Source organism: Pollicipes pollicipes, unplaced genomic scaffold (genome assembly GCF_011947565.3).
Source record: "Pollicipes pollicipes isolate AB1234 unplaced genomic scaffold, Ppol_2.1 Scaffold_3447;HRSCAF=4054_pilon_pilon_pilon, whole genome shotgun sequence".
In the NCBI taxonomy this organism is placed as follows: domain Eukaryota; kingdom Metazoa; phylum Arthropoda; class Thecostraca; order Pollicipedomorpha; family Pollicipedidae; genus Pollicipes; species Pollicipes pollicipes.
Window position 1 is genome coordinate 36,986,035 of NW_023596297.1, and position 25,609 is coordinate 37,011,643.

Sequence of the window (25,609 nt, forward strand, 5' to 3'; positions counted from 1 at the left end):
CTGTCACTTGCTCAGCTAGTCTGACTCACTTGTTACTGATGAAGTCGTCCTAGAACGTTTTCATAGCCCGTTAGCCGCTGAGGGTGGACAGCTATGAACTTTGCTGACCCATGAGGCATGATGCTCATGACCCACATGCCTGAAACTTAGTTGCCTGCAGTAGATCGCCTTTCCGTGCGTCGGATGATGGGCCTTTTTGTTACAATCGGACAAAATTTTTGTAGCAGGTCAGCAGACAAAACGACAAATGTCGACCTTTGCTAACCGCTAGGCCGCGGTTAACGCCTAAACGCCTTTCTTTCTCGTTTGTGTACAGTAAACTGGCCACGGCGTGCCCGTTGGTGTGCTGTACATTGTGATTCGAGCATGAGCACAGCCAAATATGAACAGTTTTGAATACATTTGGTCCGTGGATTGCGACGCTTATGACCCATATGTCCCGTATCTGTTTGTCTCCGGTGAATCGACCACGTTGTGATCATGACAAAGCTTTTTGGGAAAATGCATTCTGTAGCTTTTCGACATCGCGACACGGCAAGATAGCTTTAAAACCGCGTCAAAATCCTCTTTTCAGTGCGCCAGCACTTCTAGAAGAATCGATCTTCCAGTGCTTTGCTGATAGGATAGGCCTTGGTTGAGCAAAAATCTCGACACCGCGCGAGTGACAATGGACACGAATGTAGACATGGTATTGATGCTGAGCTTACCTTATTCATTTTTTGGTATGGATCACTCATCTATCGTTTAGTATGGATCACTCATCTATCGTTTAGTATGGATCGCCTATTCATCGTTTAGTATGGACCACCTACCCATTGGTTTCACCCTTCAAGTGGGTGCTGCTACTAAATAGTCCCTACTAACGGCATTCAATTTGGGCGCAGATCAAAGATATGCTGATAAAGAAGTACCCGCCGAAGGATTGGAATGTAACGGCCGAGATGGAGCACATTTGGAACGACACGGAAAAGGGACTGTGGATCCGGTTCGCGGTCAGTGTCTCGCCCCAGATGCCGAACACCACCGAGGTGGTCACCAAACTCGGCAAGAACTACGTCTACTTCAACCGGATAGGCAATCTTCAGATCGACCCGGCCTCGTTCAGGTTCAAAGGTCAGTCACCTGATGGCAACCTGTTTCTGCAGAAGATGCCCTTCACGCAGTCGTCTCAGTCAGCTAAACACAGCTTTGGTTGAGGTCAGATACTCCTGAGCTTACTAAACATACAATCTCTGCGGTTTCCAGAGGATAATGCCCGTGTAAATCGAACATCAGGACGCTTCCTGTACTTATGACAGGTGCGGTACGGGGATGTGTACAGCTCCTGGTGCAGCACACCTGTTGGGCTCATGAGGCTATGTGTCTTTTTTTAGACTTGACTACGTACGCTCCCGGTCTGGGCGTGGTCATCATGGATGAAGAATACCGAAAAGAAATGAGGAAGACCCTTTGTGAGTATTAAATGGCTAGCTGGGTTGTGTTGTTATCAGACTGTTCTCGCTATTCCAGTATGATTGTTTTTGGTTTGTTTACATCTCAGACACTGTTATCCTGCAATCACTGTCATGCATCATGAATCATTCCACGGGAAAACTTTCGCGCACGTATGTACATGCGTAAAGGCTGTTCGGTTTCAGAACAAGGCCCCATTCTAAACTTTGTGTTCATAGCACCCAGTGTTGTCAGGCGACACGGCCTCTGGCTTAGAACGTGTTGCGCCAGGAATTTGGCGGAACCCATTTTTGAGAAAGGGTTTCAGTGCAGTTGAATATGTTGGCCAGTTTTGCAGTTCCTCATGTGATTCACCAGCACGGCGTGAATCGTAAAAGTAGGATAAAAAGACGAAAATATGTCTGCTGTGCGTAATTTTCCTGCCCGAATAATGTGCTGGGCAGCTCTGCGTCAACCAGCCATTCCTCGGAAAGCATGCGTTTGCCCTACACGACCTGTCGCCAACTTTTCGAGCCCTTGTGCTGCAGAGCACAGGGACAGATTCAGTGAGAGTCGGTATAAAGGTACACCCAGCATGGAGCCTGCGGAACAGATAAGCTAGTCAAAAAATTCGTTTGAAAAAGCATTGTATTCGTGAGCGTCGTTTACGAGTTGCGCTGAGCAATATTTCACACGAAAATGGTGTTATTCATAAAAGGGGATATGTCTAGATTCGACACCATTCTAGACCCCGGTATCATGAAATCATGAAGTAATGAGGCCCGTCATGGTCAGTAGCGGACGTCAGGCGTTGCCTTCCATGCCACTGCTGGAGCCTGTTGGCGCTGGTAGCGGCCCCTAGTCCACCATCAGCGCGCCGCGCCACCAGGCACGATCTCGGCACGCCGTCAGGGCGAGCGGTACCAATGTCGCACAGTGACGTGAATATTCAGTTAGCGACACATCCACTGAACCTCCCATTGGACCTATCAAGTAAGGCGGATGGTTTAGATTATGGCAGTCAGAAGGGCGAAATAGCGGCATTGCCGTTTGTAAGGCACTCTTACGGATGATTGGAGCTTAAACCGGCTTTGATCAGGCCAATTAGCTTTACATGCACTTTTTACGTGCATACTCACTCAGCTCTACAACTCGGAACGCAGTTAACTGCAATGACAGCAAAAAGATGGTAGAACGACCATCCCGGTGGCGCAGTTGATTATTGCTCGTGCCAATACGGATGGGATGTTTTGGGTTCAAGCCTCACTTCGATAGGCCTTTCATCGACCGGCTTCCGCCCAGAGAATGACAGCAACTGGGAAGTGATCACCCGGCTGCGGAATTAGCGCAGTGCCAATCGGCACCCGCAGCGGTGGGTACACGGGTACGCTCTGCCTTTGAATTCGCCGTCTGGTTCGGCGACCCAGCCCAAGGGCATGGCCTCCCTCTGGGTCACAGGAGCAGTCCTCTGACCACTGGGCCCGGGAAACCCGGATAGGCCCACTGTATGTATGCGTGCTACGCGGGCATCCTGACAGCCAACGCATGGTCTAGACTGTCGCGCAAGGGTACCGAAAATTAAACATCTGTCGTTCATCTCGTGCAGCGTGCGCGGTGCGTCTTGATGCGATGAACCCAAACATTCCCCGGGATGGAGCAACACAATGTTTATAAAAAAAATAACAGTGAGGACGGCACCCGCTGAAGTGGCCGGCGGTGGGCGCGCGGCGCATCGGGACAGCAGACGTGACTCAGCCATGCCCTGCCCTCCCACAGTCAACGGCTCATACGTGGGGGATTACACGACGGCTCGGCCGACGCTGCGACCCATTGTGAAGCGGCACGCAGGCTACGTCACCGGCATCGCGGTGCCAGCCTTTCTCGGTGAGCCAAAGGCAGGGACAGCCTGCTCGATTGCTTCTGCCGATGCCACGTGGTGCTTTTAAAGGCCAAGGGTAGGATGTAATTCTGATTCCAAGGGTGTTTCCTGCATTCGCCCTGCAAGGGTGCTAACAGCCCCTCCCCAATAAAAAAGTAAGCAAGCTAGAGTCACAAAGAAAACGGCAGTGAAAAGCTGTCATCAACCTGGATCAGATAGTTGTTACTGAACAATGGTGAACGTGACTTTTGACTAGTCGAATCAAGTCAGAGGTCAACTTAACACTTTTATAGACCCATCCTGCTTTCTTAAAAACTGAGGATTACACGACAATGCAGAACGTGGTGTTGAATAGTTATTGGAAAACTATTAGAGGGAACCAATGGGCATTGACAGAAGCGACCTGTGATGTCAGGTCAGGTAAAAGAGGTGAAAGCTGTTTTTACATTGGCTCGTCCAGCATTCAGAGAACTAAACAAGGCACATCAATGGGGGGAAATCTCATCAGGAAGGCTTTCCAAAGTTGCACAATATGTGCACCTTGAATTAAAATCGCACGTCTTTCAAAAGGCAAAATATCGTCGCCAAGGTGAATATTGACCTTTAGTGAGCTTTGGTGACTTGATTTTTGAAGTCAGAACTAAAGAAATGCACGTCAAAGAGGTAATATGAAGGAAATAGGTCCAGTAAAACTCTTTGACGTCCATTTTCTGCATGGAATGCGCGAGCCACTTCTCAGTAACATGTCGCTAACATGACCTCTCGAGGTCATGTTAGCGAGGAGCATGAACAGTCAAGGTAAGAACGTGTGTCAATGTGAATGTATTCTGGGAAAGCGTAATCAGGCAACCTCTCGTCGAGCGAGGGCTCAATGACGTCAGTGCGAACGTGCGAGACGACACTCTGGGCGCTGGTGGAGTTCTGACGTGTCTTCCCTGCTCAGGAATGCTGGGGGCGGTGGGCATGATGCTGACCTGCGTGCGAGACGACACTCTCGGCGCTGGTGGAGTTCTGACGTGTCTTCCCTGCTCAGGAATGCTGGGGGCGGTGGGCATGATGCTGACCTGCGTGCGAGACGACACTCTCGGCGCTGGTGGAGTTCTGACGTGTCTTCCCTGCTCAGAAATGCTGGGGGCGGTGGGCATGATGCTGACCTGCGTGCGAGACGACACTCTCGGCGCTGGTAGAGTTCTGACGTGTCTTCCCTGCTCAGGAATGCTGGGGGCGGTGGGCATGATGCTGACCTGCGTGCGAGACGACACTCTCGGCGCTGGTGGAGTTCTGACGTGTCTTCCCTGCTCAGGAATGCTGGGGGCGGTGGGCATGATGCTGACCTGCGTGCGAGACGACACTCTCGGCGCTGGTGGGGTTTTGACGTGTCTTCCCTGCTCAGGAATGCTGGGGGCGGTGGGCATGATGCTGACCTGCGTGCGAGACGACACTCTCGGCGCTGGTGGGGTTTTGACGTGTATTCCCTGCTCAGGAATGCTGGGGGCGGTGCGCATGCTGCTGATCTGCGTGCGAGACGATACTCTCGGCGCTGGTGGGGTTTTGACGTGTCTTCCCTGCTCAGGAATGCTGGGGGCGGTGGGCATGATGCTGATCTGCGTGCGAGACGACACTCTCAGCGCTGGTGGAGTTCTGACGTGTCTTCCCTGCTCAGGAATGCTGGGGGCGGTTGGCGTGCTGCTGGTCTGCACTACAATCGCCGGCCCCAAGTGAACAGAGCGATGGTGAGACGTGACCGGCACCGGCCGTACCCACCAGCGCAGCCCCGCCTTGGAGGCACCGCCTGCAAGACTTCCTCCCCTCCTCTCTTCAAGCAGGACCGCAGAATTGTCCGGCCGTGGTGTGGCCACTCTGATTATTTTCAGCCCGGTGGTCGGAGGCGCGGCTGGGCGGGCTCTCTACTGACGCCATCTAGCAGCTTCTGGTCCGACGGTCGAGGTCGGATCAGGACGACTGCCGCTGCTGCTGGCGTTGAAGCTCGCTCCGCAGAACCGTCATCCGACGCCGGCTGCCAAGGTGCTCTCAGGCGATTGCCGACCGCCAGTGATAACCTGAAGGCAGGAAGAGCTCGCGCTTGACTCTTTTAGCTCTTAAACGCAACAAGATGTTGAACTGCGGAAGTCTCAACACCAGTTCCGCTTTGTGTAAGTTACCAGAGAATATTGTTTTCCGCATCACGTGGTCACGATGATTGTCGTTTCATTGTCAGCACGTCCAGTTCTAGACTAAAACTTATATGGCGTAGGACGCTATTTTGTTGAGCATCATCAGACAACACTTGCCGAGGAATGTTCTCAACTCATATCAATATCAAATGACATTTCAGGACAGCGGCCGTGGAATATACCCTAAATAATGGAAAACGACCAGTCACAAGACACAAATTGCCACAGATGCAGCTAGCAGTACCATTCATGAGACCACGAGGGCAATACAGAGTGAGAATGGTCACCATTGTCTGAATGTGAGACATGCACTGGCTTTCTCCGACTCCACATGTACCCTGGTCTTTGGTCCTGTTTCGGCTTTGGTCTTGGTATTCTACTGGCAACGATAAATGAGTGGGAGTGGATTGTCAAATGCATTGCCCCTGTCGTTTCCGTGTGCTTATCTCCTGCTCCTTTACGTGCGAAGGCTCGCTCTCTGCAGTGCATTTTGGTTCATGGTCTTGACGAATACAGAATGTGTTATGCTGCACACTGTTGATAGCTGGAAAGCTTTGGGGCTGAACGCGAGGGCCGGAATGATCGCAGCCGTCGCATGAAGTAGCCAGAAGCATCTTATACCCCGAAGCTCAAGTACATGGTGTCTTTGTTGCACGACAGGTTTCTTAGAACCTACGCTCTTTATCGAAGACATTACCGTCGCATGTCTCACGACGTTCCAGTAATCTCACATTTACGTGGAAAGCGATAAAACAGAGCTCGATCAATCCCATAGACGATGGACAATCCCATGGACACTCGTCTCATGAATACATGGCTACCAATCTCCAGCAAAAAGTCGTTTTCAATAAGTGTATTTAAGGTAGGCATTTCAATCGCGCAAAATATCACGGTTACGCGTGTATCGCGTGTGAAACGGACAGACCACCATCAATCTTATGCCATAAAGATGCCACAGCAAGACTAGCACGAAATAGAAAGCAATTACATTGGCCTCAAACCAAACATCACGGCATATTACTGGTGACAGCACTGAGACAACGTGAGCAACAGCTCTAGCCTATACATAAATATGCTTCACGCCACTCCCCACCAAATATGTGACTGTAACCCGTGACATTCGTAATTACCTGGCCGTCAGTTCGAAAAAAATATAACTCCGCGCTGTTTTGTTTAGTCCACGCCTAACTGCATTACAGTAAACTGAGAACATGCACTCAGTAGTTTAGGAAAATGTTTCTCACATTATCACGTAGAAAAGCGCTGGAGTAGCGTGGGCCAACATGCCTTCCGTCATGAGACTGAGCACTGTTCCATATAGCGTCGCGTGCCACCAGGACGCGGGCGGCTACGCTGACGTCTGCGTCTCAAACCTTTTCCATCAAATGACAAACGACAGCTGAGCTCCAGACACAGTTTCACAGTACACCTGCCCATTATTTATCTCAGACAGGAACTAGCGCTGAATTGTACGCGAAATCCATAGCATTCGGATGCCAGTCCGGCACCTGATGCGAATCACCCCCGTGCGGACGTGCCAGACACACACCCCATCCCCGCCCGATGTCTCGCTGAATTCATTGTGACTTATCTTATGAAAATCGTGACGCAGCCCACTGGACTGCCATCCGGGTAAATTCACCATCAAGTGATTCCAATACGCAGAGCATAATGCGTTACAAAACATGCTTACCACGACACAAAAGTAAGCAAACCAAATGCAGTGGGCCATAACTCCGCCAACTGGAAAATGTTCGACATTAACCGCATGGCAATACATGCAAAAATCGAATTCAAGTTTCACTTCGGACTCTTCCTTTTTGACATTTCTACGCCCACGTAACATGAAAATACAAAAGCGAATATTAGTACAAATAGTTGGTAATACGGATGAGCACCCAAGTGCTGTACCGAAACCCGCCTAACAAATCCATACTCGAGATGAACTCTGGTGCAAGCTTGCTTACTTCGGTCGGAACAATAACCCAGTGGAGCAGCGGCGGAGCGCACCCACCCCGGTGTCACCCGTCCGAAGCGCCGCGCCCCCTCCAACGATTCGTCCCGTTGCAGGTGTGCGAACAGCAGTTACAGCCGGGCCGCCTCCGCAGAGCGCACCGGACCGGTGTCGCCCATTTGTATCACACACAGCTCACTGAAAGGAAAGGGGAGGGACACGAGCACCGACGGCGGCGTCATGCTGGCCACGATCATTGGCGGCTCACACAGGAATGTTGGGCCCGCGGAGACAGCTGATGAGCCGAGGCATGGCGGCAGTCAGCTGGTGCGACGACGCCCGTGCCGACCCTGAACGGGAGCATGCCCGCAAGCGGTCAGCGGCAAAGCTCTAAAGCGCGACGGTCGCCACCGACGCCTTCTCGCCCAACAGCCAGCAAGGCCGCCACTGACGCCTTCTCGCCCAACAGCCAGCGAGGCCGCCACTGACGCCTTCTCACCCAACAGCCGGCAAGGTCGCCACTGACGCCTTCTCGCCCAACAGCCAGCGAGGGGGATGCCGACAAATCACCGTCAGGTCGGCGGCACGACTGCCGGGTCCCGTCGACCGCAGCTTGCCGCTGGAGGCCGCTCGCGCCGCCCACAGTCCAGGGTGCTGCGGCACCCGTGCCGATAGGCATCTGAACGAGCGGCCCGAGCTGAGCAGAAGTGAGCAGTCTGATTGGTGATTGGTGAGCACGAGCAGCCCGGCTCCTCTGGGAGGTGGGCGGGCTGATGAGCGCTTTCGTCGTCCCCACCAGAGAGCGAACGGGACTGTGAGCAGCGGTTGAGCCTGTTCGCTCGTGCCAGCAGAGCCTGGAGCCCCCTCTTGGCCGACACAGCCGACGCAGAAGACTAACCGGCCAAACCAGTTAGCCTTCGCAAAGGTGCAGCACCAAAACAAAAGTCGAGTGCGGGTGACAAGATACCCGCTTCCGCAGTCGGCAGGACGGTGGAGCAGGTAGCCGGGTCGAGCCTTGTGTGCGGTGGGGCGTGAGCCAGCTCTACTGGTCAGCAGAGTGGTGGATGAGCGGGGTGACGGCCTCGGCGATGTGTGCGCCGTCGCCGCCGGGGCCGTGCCGCGGTGTCGAGTCAGCCGTGACGAACGAGTCGGAGGAGGGCCGCCGACCACCAGCCTCGACCCGACACGGCTCGTACCGCGGAGTCAGGTCCGGCCGCCAGCAGCAGCGCAGCGCCAGCAGCAGGGTGACGAACAGCAGGCCGCAGAACACCAGCCAGGAGCACACCTGGCGGGGGGAGGGAGAACGTTCATCCACAGCAGGTTGCAGAACACCAGCCAGGAGCACACCTAGCGTGGGGGGGGGGGGGGCACGGTCGTGAAAAGCAGGCCACAGAACGCCAGCCAGCAACACACCTGGCGGGGGGCCACGGTCATGGACAGCAAGCCGCAGAACACCAGCCAGGAACACAACTGGCGTCGCAGAACACCAGCCAGAAAATATCTGGTGACAGGGACACGGCCACGAACAGCAGGCCATAGCACCTCAGCCAGGAGCATACCTGGTGATGAAGGCGAACACCCGACGATGAAGCGTTCAGCTTTGGGGTGCGTTTTAACCTTCGCTCTGATCGAATGCTTTTCTGGCATGTCACGCAGTCCCGCTTACATTTTCAGAAGGCTCTGAGGCGTTCATTGCGCGCGTGTTGAGGCCAAAAAACCTAACTAGTTTGTCTGGCCTCCCAGAAAGCATGTCTATATTGACATGTTAACATTAATCAGCCACATTTTCGAGAAAAACTTCCGCTGGACCTGACAGTGAGGTCAATTGTCAATCTAGCAGCACAAAACTTGTAACCAATCACAAGATCGCGCTGATGACAACCCATTGCTTTTTACGGGGGGGGGGATCAACCATTCCCAGCTTAGAGATGGCAGGGGGAGGGGAGGGGGGGGGGCTAATGGACCCTCTTTCCTTACCCGTCTGCGTTATGAAAAACGGCGAATCTGGACGAAAGTCAACTTATAACACACAATAAACCGGCCCTGTGCATTCGGGAAAACTTCGCGACTGTCACAGGGGTGCCGGAGTTTCGAGTCAGAGGACAGTGTGTGATCGTCAGCCCTACACGTATACGTCAATATGGCACCAACCTTAGCAAAGACAAGTGACATGCTATCTGGTGACCACCTTCTGAAATATATACCGTGTGGAGCAGGCTTTCGACGCGTCTGCGCTTGATCAACAACGGAAAGCTACAACAGTAAGCTCCTGGCTTTGCCAGGAATTTTACTGACCTCAGCAATGGTGAACCACAACTGGAGCTGTGATACTTCCGGATACTCAGGAAACCGTAGACCGTTGAGTTTTGCACAACTGGAAGACATAAAAGCCAAAATAACACACACAAAAGCCTTTTCCATGCCTGTATGTCACTATTTAAACATCCAATACACGTACTGAGTTTCGTGTCACTCCTGGAGCTCAAGTTCCATATTTTGCTTTGTGAGAAACAACAGAGGGGTGCAAGCCGCCAGCGGTGGGGAGACACGGAGCGCGGCTGCCACGCCCGACATCGGTGAGCAGAAACGGCCGCCGACTCACGAGAGGCCGAAGCCGGACTGCTCCAGACTCTGGCAGAACACATGCACGCCGCCCGACGTCCAGACGCCGCACACCAGCGCAGCCAGCGTCAGCACCAGGTTAAACACCAGTCCCGGACAGACAATGCGCCACGGACTGTTCATGCCGAACCTGCAACAGACGGCCGACATTAGTATTATGTCACCGCGCACTTATCCGCCATGAACAGAATGCCTCGATTCCCGACGTAATGCCACAAGTGTACACCTAAAACCGCACCTAGCTGGCCCAACGTCCGGCCTCCTTGGAGCCCATATTCAGCACCACTAGTTGTAGTCTATTTGCACCAGTCAAGGCAAGCATAATTCCAGGATCGTAACGAAATGCAGTCTAAAATCCAGCACAGCAAAGTAAACACCAAAGCGCGTGGTCTCGTACAATTCAAGGTAGCATTACCGAAGCTGAATGGCACCCACCCTTCCGCCGAGCCTTTGCCACCTTTGCCGCACATGCAGAAGAAGAAGAACCAGGACGCGGAGAAGATGATGACGAAGATGGGGAAGAACTCAGCCATGTCGCAGACGTGCGCGTCGCCCCAGCTGGAGCGGCCCGGGTCGGACGCCCGCTCGTTGAGCGTCACGTTGACGCCGTCGAAGGCGCTGACGCGCGGTACCGCGTACAGTGGGCACTGACCGTGGAAGTGGCCCACCGTGGTACCCACCGCCCGTGAGGCAGCCATGCTCAACAGCATCAGCAGCACATAGGTCAGCAGTGGCAGCCACCGCCAGCAGGGCGACACATCACTGTCAGATGCCACATCGAAACCGACGAATCGTCGCCCGGGCATGGCCACGCCCTCCGGTGGGTGTAGACAACCTGAAAGCAGCGCCCATATGCTATATTACCCCCATAATACAACATAATACTAAAAGAACTGAACAAATTTTAGGCAAAGGGTACAATTGCCAACTGATCACACCATAGTGTTGCATGGTCCATGTTAGAGACAGTTTTTTTAGCACCAAACTGGGAACCAGGTGTTTATTGAATGATACATGTCTGAGATCACACAACCCATTGCATCAAAGAATAATGCTGCACACACCTGTTGTTGCTTAATACTTAAGCATGGTTGGTTTTATGTAAGCACAACCGGCATGCATGGGAAAGATTGGAGGCAAGGTTTCCCTATCATGCAACACATTGCTGGTGTAGGCATCACATAGGTTGCAAATGGTTCAAAGATTTCAGTATGAAATTTTTTCTTGGGTCAGCCCTACACAAAACTGCAGCCCAGAGCTGCACCTAAAAGGAAATTAACATTCAGTGCTTTCCATGATCATAAACTGGCCTCTTCACCATGCAAAACAGTTCTATTTGGGTAAAACATGGTGCAATAATGGCAATACAGCAGCCATTGCATCATCTGCTCCACCCAGCCTCCCAGCACACCTGCTATACAGTCAAGGCCAGCCAGTGCCACCAATAGCTTTTATAGCTGATACACAAAAACCAACCAAATAACATTCACATAAGAAGCCCGACAAGACAAAGAACAAGCCTGAAGATGCCCACGATGCAAATAGATAAAAAATAAACCATCGTTACTTAAATACCAACCCAATCCAGCCTTAAACAACTCCAATACCCAACTCTACCCGCAAACTTGCCCTAAACCAAAGCCATAACATCATATCCCTGCAGACATACACCCAATTTCTGTAAACCAATCATTGCCCCATCACTGCTAGTGCAATTTATTGGCATTCACCCAACTACCTGTGACCTGATATCCCAACTGCATGCTGAATGTGTCATCATTTAAGCATGCCATCTTGTGGGCAAATACCATTAAATCATTAGCATTGAACAGTTGTATTTATTACCAGTGTTCTTCAGCCAGGACAATTAATGCATGTAGCTTGCTGCTTTGTTGAGGACCACAGCAGCCTGCAGCTCAGCATTTACTGACAGCATATCAACTCCAAGAAAAAAACATGTGTCTAGTGTGCTTTGAGGGTATGTTGGACCACTGGTGGCCACCCCTGACCATGGTGACAACGCTTCTTATCACAATCACTGGCTGACTGCAACACTCCTACTGGTGACCAGCACAAAATATTGCAATAGTCATATGGTTATGCAAATGGCATAGTACAATAGAATCATTAGGCATTATGATGTTATAAGTAGTGTCCTACAACGGTATACTCCAACAATATATCACTTAGATTTAGGTATTTACAAAAATGGGTTCGTCCCATGGTTTTTACCGACGATTGGAACTTAGTTATTCAAAGGTGCACTCTGCTACATGATGGTACGATTGTTTCCGGTATCTGTAAGTGCGCATGACACTTTATGTAACTTAGGGATCCAGTCTACCCAAGCGAGACACCAACCAGAAATAAAACACGACTACGAACGACACCCGCCCGTGAAGTCCACCCCCCACGGCCTCTGCCAGCCTCTCCGGGCCTCTGCCGCGGCTTTTGTGTCGGTCTCTGGCGCCGGTCCAAGGCCGTATGAAAGGCGGGGTCTAAGCGGCGACCAAGCCTGTTGGCAGCCTAGGCTCGCAGCTTAGGGCACCGATCGACATGAAATTTTCAATATTCGACGCAATCTTCAACATTGGTCGATAACCCGTTACGTTTGGAGCATGGTGACCTTAAGTATGGCCAAAGCTCTCCAAAAATACGATAAAAAACAGGGAAAAGGATTAAAGACAACCCCATGCTCGGGCTTGTGGTACCGATCAGCATGAAAACTTCACCAAACGATGTGCTAAAGTCAACAATTCATCTTTTCCAGAATACGGCGAGCTTGGGTCTAGTCAAAGGTCACCAAGAACGGCAAACACCAACTGAAGGTAATTTGCATAGTCTCATGCTCCGAGCTCCAGGGACCGATCGACACTAAACACTCACCAGTCAATGTGCCATAGTCAGTAGCTTATCCTTTCCAGAACACATGGTGCCATTAACACGCGCCCGGGTGGCCGGCTAGATACCCTTCGCTCGGGTAGGGAGTCAATTTGACCCATCTGGGATCTCGGGAACTAAGAAACCTAGAGACACAAAATTTACAGGGTGTGTTTACCTGTACGTGAACTCACTGAGGTCAAAGTTTGAGGTTCCTAGGTCATGACCTTCGGATCAAATAAGCTCAAACAAGGTCAAATTCCAGGCTGGTCTCCAAAGTGCCCCCAGAACCTAGATAACTGTTTCTAAGCAAAAGGTAGCAGGCTCATCTGAGGTCAGTGACCTTGTTTCACCCTTTGAAAGTCATTGTGACCAATATCATGGAAGACCGCTCTGAGTTTCGCATTTGAATAAGCGACAAAGATAACGTTGGGCAGCATGTTTCTAAAAACAACATGTTGACCTAGGTCATTTTACGTCAATGACCTATTCTGACCTCTAAGAAGTCCATGGAAGGTGTATAATGCGGTTCCCGCTATCAATTAATTCGAAATGAGCACCAGAAACTATCTCATGCAACAAGCCCTAGAGTAAAGATAACGCCAGGTAGTATGTTTCTAAAAACAAAACGTTCACCTGGTTCAATTTAGGTCAATGACCTATTCAAACCTCTAAGAAGTTCATGGAAAGTGTATAATGCGGTTCCTGCTATCAATAAATTCGAAAAGAGGACCAGAAACTATCCCATACAGCAGGCCCTAGAGTAATAAAACAGTCTGGTTATGACCTTGGTCTGACCTTCATGCCTGACCGTAGGTCAACATAATTTGCTCATTCATTATTTTTGTTTCCTAAGAAAGCATCTCAGAGATGTATGGCCTCGTCTAACACTCCATTGCTACATCAGATTGAACGATTCCCTAGAAATGGCTTCGCTGAGAACATAGCCTGACTTTGACCTGCCATACGTTAGCGACCTTACAAGGTACATCTATTTTTTTAATCTCAAACGATCTGCTATTCAATTGTCTACAGCTATGCAAAATTTGGCGTGACTATGCCCCGCTGTTCGAAAACCATTTGGGAAAAACCTTTGGGGGGTCAATTTGACCCCCACCCGAGCGCGTGTTAAGCCTGGCTAAATTTCACCAAAAACGCCACAAACTGCCAAAATTGGCTGCAGACAGCCCCATGCTTAGAGCATAGGGGATCAACCGACACAAAACATTCTCCAATCGGTGTGCAATGGTCGAAATTATATTATTTCTACAATATGTCAATCTATTGTCAGCTCGAATGTCACCAAGAATGCCAAAACCGGAAAAGAGTATACAAACACCCCCACGGTCCGAGCCTTTGGAACCGATCAGCATGAAATGTTCACCAGTCGCTGCGTCATAGTCCACATCCTATCCTGTCCAGAACATGGTGACCGCGCCGGTGGCGGTGATGAAAGCCAACTGATCGAGCTAAAAAATGCAGTGGAACAAGCTTCAGTTCTTTAATCACGTACGAACTAAACGTCAATAACCACACTCCATTTTTAGACATAGTCATCGCTGCTAACGGATAACGATTCGTGACAACAGTGCACAAAAGGCCAACAGATGCTGTACGATTCCTCAGTGCCACAAGCGAACATCCCGACCGGTACAGGATTAGTGTAGTGCGCTCCTGCCTTCGAAGAGCCTTGAAAGTATGTTCTGATTGGAGGCAGCTACACAGTGAGCTGCAGTGCATCAAACAAGTCCTAGTAAATAATGGCTGTTCCAACAGTGTCATCAACCATAAAACGAGCAGCCTTATGCCAGGATGCCAGACAAAAACTGACGCCATCAGACATCAGCCCAAACCGGTCAAGCTGTTCTATCAGAATCAAATGTCCGATTATCATTGGAGAGACGAAGTTATCCTCAAGAAAATGAGATCCAAAAACGTCAAGCCAGTCAGCCAGGACGACCAGCTAACGCTCACCATCTACCACAAAAACAGGAAGCTCACAGCCAACTCTCACCCCTTGAAACGAACCAGCATCGTTTACCAATATCTTTGTGACATAGGAGATCGCGGACTCCTAAAGCAATCAAACTACGTAGGTGTGACTACCACCACACTTTCAAGGCGGTTGACGATGCGCTTGGCTGACGTTGCTCCAAAAGAGCACGTGCGGAAAGAACATGGGCGGAACATCACCCGAGAAGGCCTCACCAGAAACACCACGATCGTAACATCACCATCAAAAGAGGGGAAGTGTATGCTCTGCAAGCTATCACCATCAAAACATCAGCATCGGAATTAAACAAGCAAACCAACCCCTCGGTCACTCCTCACCTCATTTGGGGACGATCGATATCATCCATCGTAGATAGTATATCTTACTATTAAACACGTGTTATGTCGTTTGAATTCTTCGGCTCCCCAAAAAACGACAACCGCCTAATTTAGCGTACACAACTTGACGATTTAACTGAAGTCGACGATGCATAATTGTTACAGCTTACTGGTTATGCCTAACTTTAATATATAATCAGATATTCATCACTTGTATGCTGTATGTATGCACCTTTGAAGATAGAGTATGTAGTTCCAAAAAATTATTGCAATCAATAGATGCCAAACAACGGCGAGCTACTTTTCAGTCTATATGATCAGTAGACAACCATCACCAGAAATCTAGAGTAAGTGCAGAAAAGCTTATTAAATGTACCTGCGCCAAGGTATTTTACCCCTTGTGTAGAGTACAGTTTGCTACCTATGTATGCCAATGTTGAACTGCATGACCAAGCAGCTAGGTAACAGCCCTTCACGAAAGAGTATCGTTTGGCTCTCGTAAGAAGGCAGTTGGAAGAAAAAGTACAGCAAGGATCACCACGAAGCGCACAGGTGAGGAAGCTGACAAGACAATGTCATGAATTAGATATTGATAGTAGTCTTTGATCCCCGATCAAAAAGGAGCGTAAGCATCTGGTCCAGTCTACTGAGATTGTCACGAAACAAGAGAACCTTAAGGAAGTTCATTAACCTTTGTGGTGGATCTATCGTCCTCCCAGACAAAAAGGAAGGCTTTATCAATCTATCTACACAATACGGAGCCAGTTTCAGCCATTTCTACGATACAGTGTGTATCCATTTGAGAATAAAATACACAAAAAACGGGTGCATGCCAATGAACGACAGCAAAATCAATATTTTTCACCAATTACCGAGTTCAGGACTGAAGCCTCTGAATTGAACTCGATACGTCAGACGTCATTGAACTCGATACGCCACTGGCCGCCACACAATCCCTGATAGGCACTGTGACCCCTGACCAACACACGAGGCCCAACACAAGGCTCTAACAAAAGCCCCCTGACTGACACTTCAGGTCATGGTATTACGGGGGGGGGGGGGGGAGAAGGCCAGGCCCGAGTCCAGTCGGGCTCTTAATCGCTGGTCCTGAGGCGCCCTTCGGTCCATCTTCTTGTCTCCTAAAACAAGGTCTGTGGCCGCCCAGACCAATGCAAATCGCGGCCGACGGCCTTGCTCCTGCTTGGAAAATGGACCTTTGGGGTTCAGACTGTGAGAGAGTCAGCTGCTCGGCGTTCGTGGCCTCTGCCCGACTTAGACACCCGAGTTGCCTCAGAGGTTCTTCAAACGGTGCAAGAGGACCTTTGAGTGATATTTCAGGTCACAACACTCCGGACCACGATTCTTTATGTGACCTACAGCCAGTCTTTCGGGTCTTAAAGTCTTTCAACCGGGCCTTTGATACCTGGTTCCGTTGGGTCACCCGGGCCCCTCTTCGGGTCTCATCGAACGCTGTCCTTGGTCGGCTATATGCTCCTTGGAGCCCAGGACCCTCTGTTAGGTGCTACGGGCCCCTGACAGATGCAGTGGTTTTATCCAGTGTAAATCACTGGCCCCGACTTTGGAGCTGATTTGGATGTGGATATTCTGGTCCGTACAGATACGGAGCGGACTGTGTGGCACTGGTGGTGCCTGACAGATATATGAACGCATGTACATGGAACCAGGTTGTCCTTGATGGGCGCAGAGCGCCCTCTGACTGTCATTTGAGGGCACGTCCCCGCAGACTGGGGCCCCTAAATAAGACACCGACCAGCCTTCCGTGCCCTTAGACTCTCTAATCGAGCCCTTGATCACCGGACGCGGCGGGTCTTTCAGGCTCTTCGGGCCTCCTCGAACACTGCTTCTGACCGTTTTGGAATCCTATTTTGGCACAGGACCCCGCTAGGCGCTATGGGCCGCCCGACCAATGTAAATCGCTGCGTTCAGCTTTATTCTTGCTTGGGAAGTGGGCCCTCAGGCCCATGTCGCCACGGAGCCGACTAAGCGTAGCTGGTGGTGTCTGGCCGACATATAGCCCTTATCGACTCAGGGGCCCCTGAATACAACCTCCGGCCGGTCTTTCGGGCTCTTTGGGCCCTCAAATAGGCCCTTATCGTAGGCCTCGAGGGGCCTGAAGAGCCCCTCGGAGCACAAGAGGGACACGTGCCCCATGTGCCACCCGCTCCTTTTGCCTGCGCTACTGGATGAATAGGACCGGATCGCACTTAGAACTTCCTGCCAGGTTGGATTCCAGGTGGAAGGAGTACGCTGATCTGAATTCTGGAAGTTCAGCCCACGAAAAACTGCACCCCTCCCGGCACGCTCCACTGGAATACGAAAAGAAAGCGCAGTATTGCACATCATTATTCTCACGCCTGATACGTGCGAACATCTCACTGCATTCGCCGCCCGCCGCGATGAAACCGAGGCCGTAACTGGTCGTCCGATGTGGCCGCGCTGCACTTGCAGCGGGCGGCCGCCCGCGAGCCAGGCGCGAGCCGGATGGCGCCGGCCAGCGCGGGCCACGATTCGCTTTCGCTGGCAGTAGTTGGAGGAACTGCCGCCAGATGTCGGGCCAGGTGGGCCAGGTCTGCATGGTGATGCAGTTGTCCCCGATATCGGGAGCAGGCGGCACGGGCGGGGAGTGAGCGGCCGCCTGGTTTCTCCTCACGAAATCGGGGAGAGGCCCGGTCCGAGTGATGTCTGAGTGCTTGTGAAAACAAGAAGATTTTTGGAGAACGAGGAAAGCTTCAAGCCAGTGCTTAGCCGTGCCGTGCCCTTTGGCTCCCGTTGGCCTGGGAGAGGGTACCAATGTAAAAAGAAGACGGCCATGGGCTTCGACACAGGTAAACACAGCTGGTCTGCTGCATGAGCGGTTGATTCACTTTCAATGCAACTTTTGCGACTGGCCACCTTCAGAATATCATACTTATGCAATGTGCATGCACGCGAGAAATCCGCGAGTAGACCTTGTGTGTATTACTGACACAACCTGGCTCAAAGCACAGAAAAAAGATGTCCCCTTCAGCATTCAACTATCATGCAAAACGCTCATGCTGTGGCGAGGGGCCTACCACCAAGACCTAGTATTCGAGACCTTAAATGACACGCTTCGGATACTGCTGATCACCTCGTAGACGGCATGCGGCGTGCGTGCGGAAACTCACACGCACCGCTGTGTTGACGTGTATGTGTATGGAAACACTGCGGATCAACGGCATGCGATAAGCCGGGCTATGCAAACACCGATACGAGGTTATAAGCATCAATCACGCACTGGCCGAAGACGAAAACAGCCGTAAGGAGGCTCGTGCTCAGTGTGGGCGCTCCATCCTTTTTCTGCATTCATCGGCACTTGCGGGAAGAGATTCACTCGTAAGGTATTCATCTGAGACTGGGCTCATAACGCGACTGTTCATGTGGCTTTGCAGACGATGGTATTTGCTCCGGCCGGCGCCTGTAAGCGGCGGGCCCCAGCTCGTGATACGGCACCAAAAAGCGGAAAAATGTGGAACCGTAAAGAGAAGTTCATGCCGGTGAAGGGCGACAGGGAACTGACCTTCACGGCAACCGCGCGTGATGAAATCAGGCCCGGGCACAATTTCCCAAACAAAAACACGATCTCGTGGCAGTGGAATCTTGTCTACATGATAAAGACAGTGCAACTCAGACGCGCTTCACTTGCACATGCGCTATGATTGGATGCGTCTTTCGCACTGGGATGTCATATACTGCTTTGTTATTGACTGCTGCAGTGGCTTGTGTGGAGAAGCACTCAACGTGCGGTGTGCAAGCAATTGAGACGAACGTTTTGCAAATACCCACAGCTCAGCTGATAATAAAGCGGCTAGTTACAAGAACATATGGTGTTATCGAAGGCATTGTGCACATGCAACAGAAAGTACTGCATTTTTCACAACTCTTCTTATTCACAACGTAGTTTATTTGCGGCCGGCAGGCACTGACACGCAAACAGTGTCAAATTCAGGTTGCGAGAATCTTTCTTTTCACTATGCTTTTTCTGCAATTAATGCCTCAAATGCATGTGTGGTGTGAAATCATGCATTCATTCACACAGCAACGCACTCCCGCTATCAGCACTGAACTGCAAGCCTTTTCTCCTTTGGTTACGCAACGCCGCATCGTGGCACACGCCTGCCTCCGCACTGTCGGGGCACTGATTTGCGCTAAAATCAAACAACGAGCCCGTGCAGTAGAACGTGGTTGTACTTTGGCATTGTGCTAATGTGTCATGTATCAAACTTCACCGATAACTTATGTGTGGTTTTGGCGAGCCCCTTCCGACCTGGTCCTCTTCAGTTTCCTCCCGGGACTTTACGACCCCACGACGCAAAGCATTCGCATCTCAAGCGACTGGATTCTTCTGATCCGCCTCCATGTGTGCCCGGGGCACTGGCGGTGAAGCGTGATTGTGGGGCGCACCCCAGACAGAAATCGAGTCAAAGTTGCAACATCGGTTGTCAGGAGATGTTTTTGTAACGGAGTGCTGCAGATGATAGACTGCAGGCCTTTCCAACCATATTTTTGCAGGTCTTTCCGGGCTTACTCCTAGCGGCTGAACTCAACCGTGTCGGATCAGCGTTATGTGAGGTGTTCCTCACTTGATAAAGCTCACTGTGTAGATGAAATGGCTTCTGGCGTGTCTATGTATGTCGTCACACACCACGCCCGAAAGTACGCCGACACTCTCGCAATTCGACGGTCGAAAATCCAGATAGCGGTCGGTTTTGTTTTGTCCCGAGTCTGGTCTGAACTGATGCGGATACTGCAAGTTCCTCTGACTGCTAACCTGACATGTGGGAGCGAAGCCAAGAGAAAATACGATGTGCATCATGTATCCATATCTTGAATAACTGGCAGAGCATCCCAGAGCAGTCTCGGAGATCGTCGTCGAGCATCGGAGGTCGTCTTTGCCTTCTGGAGCCCAAGGTCCAACCGTGCACGGATGGCCTCCGGGACCGTATCTGGTGGTTAGGCAGCGCTGCAGGCCGGCCCCGAACGTAACATCGCGCTCGTGGCCCGCGGGTCACGGCCGGTCACGCTGGGTTACGCTGAGGTCACGGGGCCGCCGCTCGTCCGGCACTCTCCTGTACCAAGGCCTGCGCCGCTGCTCGGGGCACCAGCGGTGGCGCATGGCGCAACGGCCGCCGCTCGGGACAGCGTCCGATTACGACAGCGCCACCGGCCAAGATCGAGGAAGTCGGCCACGGCACAACAGCTGCGCTCCGCCCAAACTGGCTCAGGCCGCGCGGCGCCGGCCGGGACGAGCGCGCGCAGCGGCGAACGTGTCCCCATCATGGCCGACCGGCCGATAGCGTGTCATCCTGTGGGCGACCAAGCGGGACGGTGCATCTGGATTTCTCAGATGCCGTTGTGGGCAGCCGGCTACTGTCGCAGTCGCGGCGATGACGCCTTCGTCTTTCTCTTCTTTGGCGCCGCTACTGCGTCGAGTCGGTGTCAACCCACCGTTCTGCGCTGTGCACTTATTTTCAGAATGTGCCGTAGCTCGCCATCACTAAACCTGTGCAGTTCGGAACATTTACCTGCACGTACAGTAAAAGTATCGCGCGCTTGTGTATCTGGTTGTTTTTTTCTTACTGTGGCTGGCATCATAAAAGGTGAGCCTGTTCGTCAGCCTCGACCAATGGCTTCGCCGCTCCGTTTTAGCTAGCGCTTCGTGGCATGGCTGCAGTCAGAGCCCGGGCCGAACACTCATTCCTGTAGCCGTCTATGCGTCGGGCGGCAACCCTTTCCCCCACCGGCCGTGGCAGCACCACTCTGGTGTCAACGGGTCCGCCCGCCGCCGCTGAGACGCGCTCGTGTGAAAAGTGAAACCGTGCCGACCAGAGCGGCCAGGACTCGTTGGGCACGCGCCGGCGCCATCGGTAGCCCATGACACAGGCCGGCCGCAGACCGCTCCTCGGAGCTCGCCACGCTGGCGCTGGTGGATGACGTGACGTGCTGCCCGATTCTGGTTTCCCTTGCGCTCAGCTGAGTCGGACGGGTTGGTTGAACGAACAGCTTGCCGAAGGTTTTCGGACGGATTCGCACACCTGACTCACCAAGAAACGCCTTTCTTGTTGTACAGCAAATACCTCCACGCTGCAGAATGCGGAGTTACACATGACCTTTTTAATCCTAGGCGTGTTAGCCAATTCGTTTGTCCAGTTGCAGCCCCCGTGTCAAATTGATTTCCTGTCAATGGTGCTTATGCGTCGTCATGCTAACGATTTTTCCCACAAAAAGAAGAGTAAACGGCGTTTTTGTGTCATTTATTTTCAGGAATTACTTAAAACATTATAGATCATGTGTGCACTGGACCAATATCTTGAGAGAACATTGAAAAGCAAAGAACAACAATAGCCATACAGTGGACCGTGTATATAGCCTGCATTTTTATAATTCATCGACGGTCATAGCTTCCTTGCATTTTCATAATGCACTGTGTCGCAACAGCCAATCAGCCATTCGTTGGATCGGTCGCTTGCTATACGCTACTGGTAGTTGTATTGTGTACAAACACTTTTTAGGCTGACCACATACTTTATTTACGAGCATGTAAAGCAACACACGGCTGATTTCTACGTGGGCGGGACTGGTTTTAAATTGAGCAAATACATTTAAAAGAAAGCTCAGAAAGCTAGCAGAATTCCTTCTTCTGTTAGCCCAAACTTACCTGGGTAATTGTGCTACGTTTCGTTCAACCCACCTAAAAATATGATTTGCTCCTACACGTTTGTCGGTCACGGGAGTCTCGCAGGTCATGTGCCAGCTCTAAAGCCAGTCGTGCTGGAGCCAAGCTGGAACTCAGTTGCTGGAGTCAAGCTAGAACTCTCAGTTGCTGGAGCCAAGCTAGAACTCTCAGTTGCTGGAGCCAAGCTAGAGCTTTCATTTGCTGGAGCCAAACTAGAGCTCTCAGGTGCTGAAGCCAGGCTAGGACTCTCAGTTGCTGGAGCCAAGCTGACAGTAGTACTGGATGGACCACGCCAAGCTGACAGTAGTACCGGATGGACCACGCCAAGCTGACAGTAGTACCGGATGGACCACGCCAAGCTGACAGTAGTACCGGATGGACCACGCCAAGCTGACAGTAGTACCGGATGGACCACGCCAAGCTGACAGTAGTACCGGATGGACCACGCCAAGCTGACAGTAGTACCGGATGGACCACGCCAAGCTGACAGTAGTACCGGATGGACCACGCCAAGCTGACAATAGTACTGGATGGACCACGCCAAGCCCCTTCAGTTCAGTTGCAACACATATTAGTGGGAGCGGCCCGTGATAGGAAAAACCTATCACTTCTTGTTTTCGGGATAAAAGTGTTGTGTTTTGGCCCTCCTTATCTTGGAAACTGTGGGTGCTGTGTGTGCGGAGCATCGGCGCCTTGCCTCTCGCTCGTCGAATCATATGCCGTTAGAAACTTATCAGTGATGGGAGCTATGGTATCCCAGTTCGCTTCATACCGACCGAACCCTGGGTGTATGGACCCCTGTTGTCTCAAGAGATAAGGATGATACCACAACGAGACAAATGGTGCTGAATAACGTTCGTCAAGACTATTCAAATATCGATTAATGTAACGTAAGACATCACAAGTTAGTTCATGAAAGTATTTTTTCGTCTGGCACATTTGGCCCAGCTTGACTTTCGATGACCTCAAAGCCTGAGCCAATAGGAACTTCACACAAATCTCTGGAACTAAAGAGTTGCTTGAAAGCGTAAGCATTGCCTGTGTTCAGAATTTTTAGTTATTTTTGGACGATCTAAGTCTGATACTGCGGGAGCCGAGAGAAGCATTGCATGGAGCGATGCGGGAGCAATGATCTCACTAAGAAGTGCAAACCACTGCCAAATACGTACCTCTTGAATCCATTAGAATGAATATTTCGATTTGAGCCCACTGATATTCAGTCGAGTCTTAATTTGGTGGATCCCTTCTTCAAAACAACACCGCAAAACACCGGATCGTAACACATCGGGTAATCTATGCTATCATCGCGTACTACTCTTTCGTTAAGATGGATTTCTGCGATCAGTGTCCGCGCGAAGCAGTGACTGCTGGCGTGTGAGCCCTGGTCCCACCATCTGATCGTGAAATTTCCGCACAATGGTATGATTTTGCGATGCAGTGCTCTGTCCGGTGGTCCCCCTGGGATGTCTGACCGCGCGGCCGCCGCCCCCCGCCGCAGCTTATTGTAGTCAGAAACTGATAACGAGCACCAAAAGCCACTCCAACCCACTTAGGTAGTTGTGGTTGAATTTAAACGAAGGCGTTTTAACTAAATTACTGATCGGAGCGGACGGGAATGGTGCTAGCATAACCTCACGATGTTTGGATTGGGTTACCGCAAAGCTGTCTCCGCCGGCAGTCGCCTTTTCAGAGCTGTGGGTTAAGAAAAGTAAGAGAGAGAGAGAGAGAAAGAGAGAGAGAGAGAGAGAGAGAGAGAGAGAGAGAGAGAGAGAGAGAGAGAGAGAGAGAGAGAGAGAGAGAGAGAGAGAGAGAGAGAGAGAGAGAGAGAGAGAGAGAGAGAGAGAGAGAGAGAGAGAGAGAGAGAGAGAGAGAAGAGAGAGAGAGAGAGAGAGAGAGAGAGAGAGAGAGAGAGAGAGAGAGAGAGAGAGAGAGAGAGAGAGAGAGAGAGAGAGAGAGAGAGAGAGAGAGAGAGAGAGAGAGAGAGAGAGAGAGAGAGAGAGAGAGAGAGAGAGAGAGAGAGAGAGAGAGAGAGAGAGAGAGAGAGAGAGAGAGAGAGAGAGAGAGAGAGAGAGAGAGAGAGAGAGAGAGAGAGAGAGTGGGAGAGAGAGAGAGAGAGGGGGGGGGGGGGGGGGGGGCGGGGAGACGGAGAGACGAAGGTTTGCAGGACGCGGGGTGAAGTGGGATTCGAGGAAAAAAATCGGATCTTTCGAGAGAAAAAAATTTGCCACTTACTAGTTGTAGTGTTTGTGATCGTATGTCACAGCTGACATCAGGGAAGGGCACTAGACATAGATCATACGTCGCGGTCCAAGTTGCCATCACATCCGTGCATCGTCGTCGTAAGCCCGTTCCTGAGAGCCTTTCATTGCAGCGCAGTTGCATAACATTACGTGACGGCAATGCAATTGCGTTTCCCGACGCCAACGCGTTCGTAAATGTGGGCCGAACGAGCCAGCTGAACGCTGGCTCGCTTGATCGTTTGCAAGGCTGCGAAGGCGCGGCTGACTGACAGCTGCCGCTGCGTCACGCCCACCCGGCCACCGTGACGGGGGCGGGCCGGCACTGGTCGGTGAAATCCGCGCGCGGCCGTGTCGCAGCGGTGCCGCTGGACCCGCGCCGCCGCCGCCGCCGCCGCCGCCGGCTTTCTCGCGCGTGGGACTGCGGAGAGGGACAGGCGGCGGCGCGGCTCCCGCGTCTCGACCGCTGTCTGATACCGCCTGGAGGGAGGGCAAGGGAACGAACGGTGGTGTCCGTCCACCACTGCCCGCGCTTGAAGAGAACGTTTGACATTTTGAGATATTGAAGCAAATATCAGATATGATAAAACAAACTCACTTATAACTAATGGCATACCTTTCAAGTGGAAAAGACTGCTGTAAACGGCACAATTCTCGATTTAATAAGCATGCTTCCCAATACGTCATGGTTTGATTACGTCATCGCACCTTGCACAACATTGATCGAGAGCCAGTTGACAGCTGTTATGTCTGGAAATCGCGCTCACGAACGCCAGATATGAACGCCCCGACAGTTATATTATTTTTGGCCTTGTTCGCCGCATGGCTTATGAAACGGCAGGATTAGAACGACGTTATTATGACGTCATGAATATCAAAGTGACTTCGAACTACCCTCCTCGATACATCTTTCCACATTTTCGCGGGCGTGTAGCTCAGAAACTAAACGGGCTCGTGTCTTAAGAATGACAGAATTGTGAACGGCAACGAAAGATCCTCAAGATGGCTTCCTCAGTCAAAACTCCAAATAAATGTGGAACACTCCCTTAAACAGTGCATCAGGATCTGCGTTGCTCATTCTCGTGTGTCACCACGGACCTACGGTCACGGTCAGGTCACCTCTTCAGTTGCTCGAGTCCTGGCGATGACGTCGGGTCAAGCGGCTCCACGTCATTCCGGAACCGTACCTGCGTAGCTCATATTACTGCACAGTATTAGAGGAAGCACATGCCAAAGTGTTCGGCGTTACCTTATGTATCATTGGCTTAACTGAATGCAGGTCACAGCATGGATGATTGGACATTAAGAGATACAGCCATGCTAGACCATTGCAACGTGGTGCCACTCGTTCGTGTGGGTTGCATGCGTTCATGCTCTGTTAAACCG

The 25,609-nt window shown here is 51.5% G+C and overlaps 3 protein-coding genes across 14 annotated transcripts in view; 2 read left to right on the top strand and 1 right to left on the bottom strand.

Annotated features, from left to right (window-relative positions):
* LOC119091339 (mucin-22) overlaps positions 1–5,057 on the top strand; it is a 22,724-nt gene extending 17,667 nt beyond the window's left edge. The window contains exons 6-9 of the mRNA XM_037214067.1: positions 885–1,113; positions 1,374–1,451; positions 3,208–3,315; positions 4,974–5,057. Of these exons, the coding sequence (XP_037069962.1) occupies positions 885–1,113; positions 1,374–1,451; positions 3,208–3,315; positions 4,974–5,032 (474 nt within the window). The 3' untranslated portion in view covers positions 5,033–5,057. The remainder of the gene's footprint in view (positions 1–884; positions 1,114–1,373; positions 1,452–3,207; positions 3,316–4,973) is intronic.
* Positions 3,351–12,520, bottom strand: LOC119091340 (uncharacterized). Of its 11 annotated transcripts, none has more exons than XM_037214076.1 (6): positions 12,422–12,520; positions 10,496–10,895; positions 10,041–10,190; positions 9,734–9,812; positions 8,635–8,723; positions 3,351–5,370 (listed from the first exon to the last, which is right to left on the bottom strand). In XM_037214076.1, exons 2-6 carry the CDS (start codon positions 10,864–10,866, stop codon positions 5,181–5,183), a joined length of 879 nt encoding a protein of 292 aa, XP_037069971.1. In that variant the 5' UTR covers positions 10,867–10,895; positions 12,422–12,520; the 3' UTR covers positions 3,351–5,180. The 11 variants fall into 11 exon arrangements, with proteins under 11 accessions (XP_037069971.1, XP_037069972.1, XP_037069969.1 ...); XM_037214077.1 differs by having other exon boundaries at positions 10,496–11,324; XM_037214074.1 differs by having other exon boundaries at positions 10,496–12,064.
* Positions 12,521–17,889: 5,369 nt separating this feature from the next.
* Positions 17,890–25,609, top strand: part of LOC119091679 (uncharacterized) — a 52,492-nt gene continuing 44,772 nt past the window's right edge. For both annotated transcript variants that reach the window (XM_037214495.1, XM_037214496.1), the window contains exon 1: positions 17,890–18,117. In XM_037214495.1, the coding sequence (XP_037070390.1) occupies positions 18,102–18,117 (16 nt within the window). In that variant the 5' untranslated portion in view covers positions 17,890–18,101. The remainder of the gene's footprint in view (positions 18,118–25,609) is intronic.

Excerpts from the sequence above, each read along its gene's own strand:
- LOC119091340 (XM_037214068.1), bottom strand. Across the intron at positions 10,191-10,495 it reads GGCAAAGGCTCGGCGGAAGG|GTTCGGCATGAACAGTCCGT; the intron begins GTGGGTGCCATT and ends CGTCTGTTGCAG. Across the intron at positions 9,813-10,040 it reads CAGTCCGGCTTCGGCCTCTC|TTGTGCAAAACTCAACGGTC; the intron begins GTGAGTCGGCGG and ends TATGTCTTCCAG.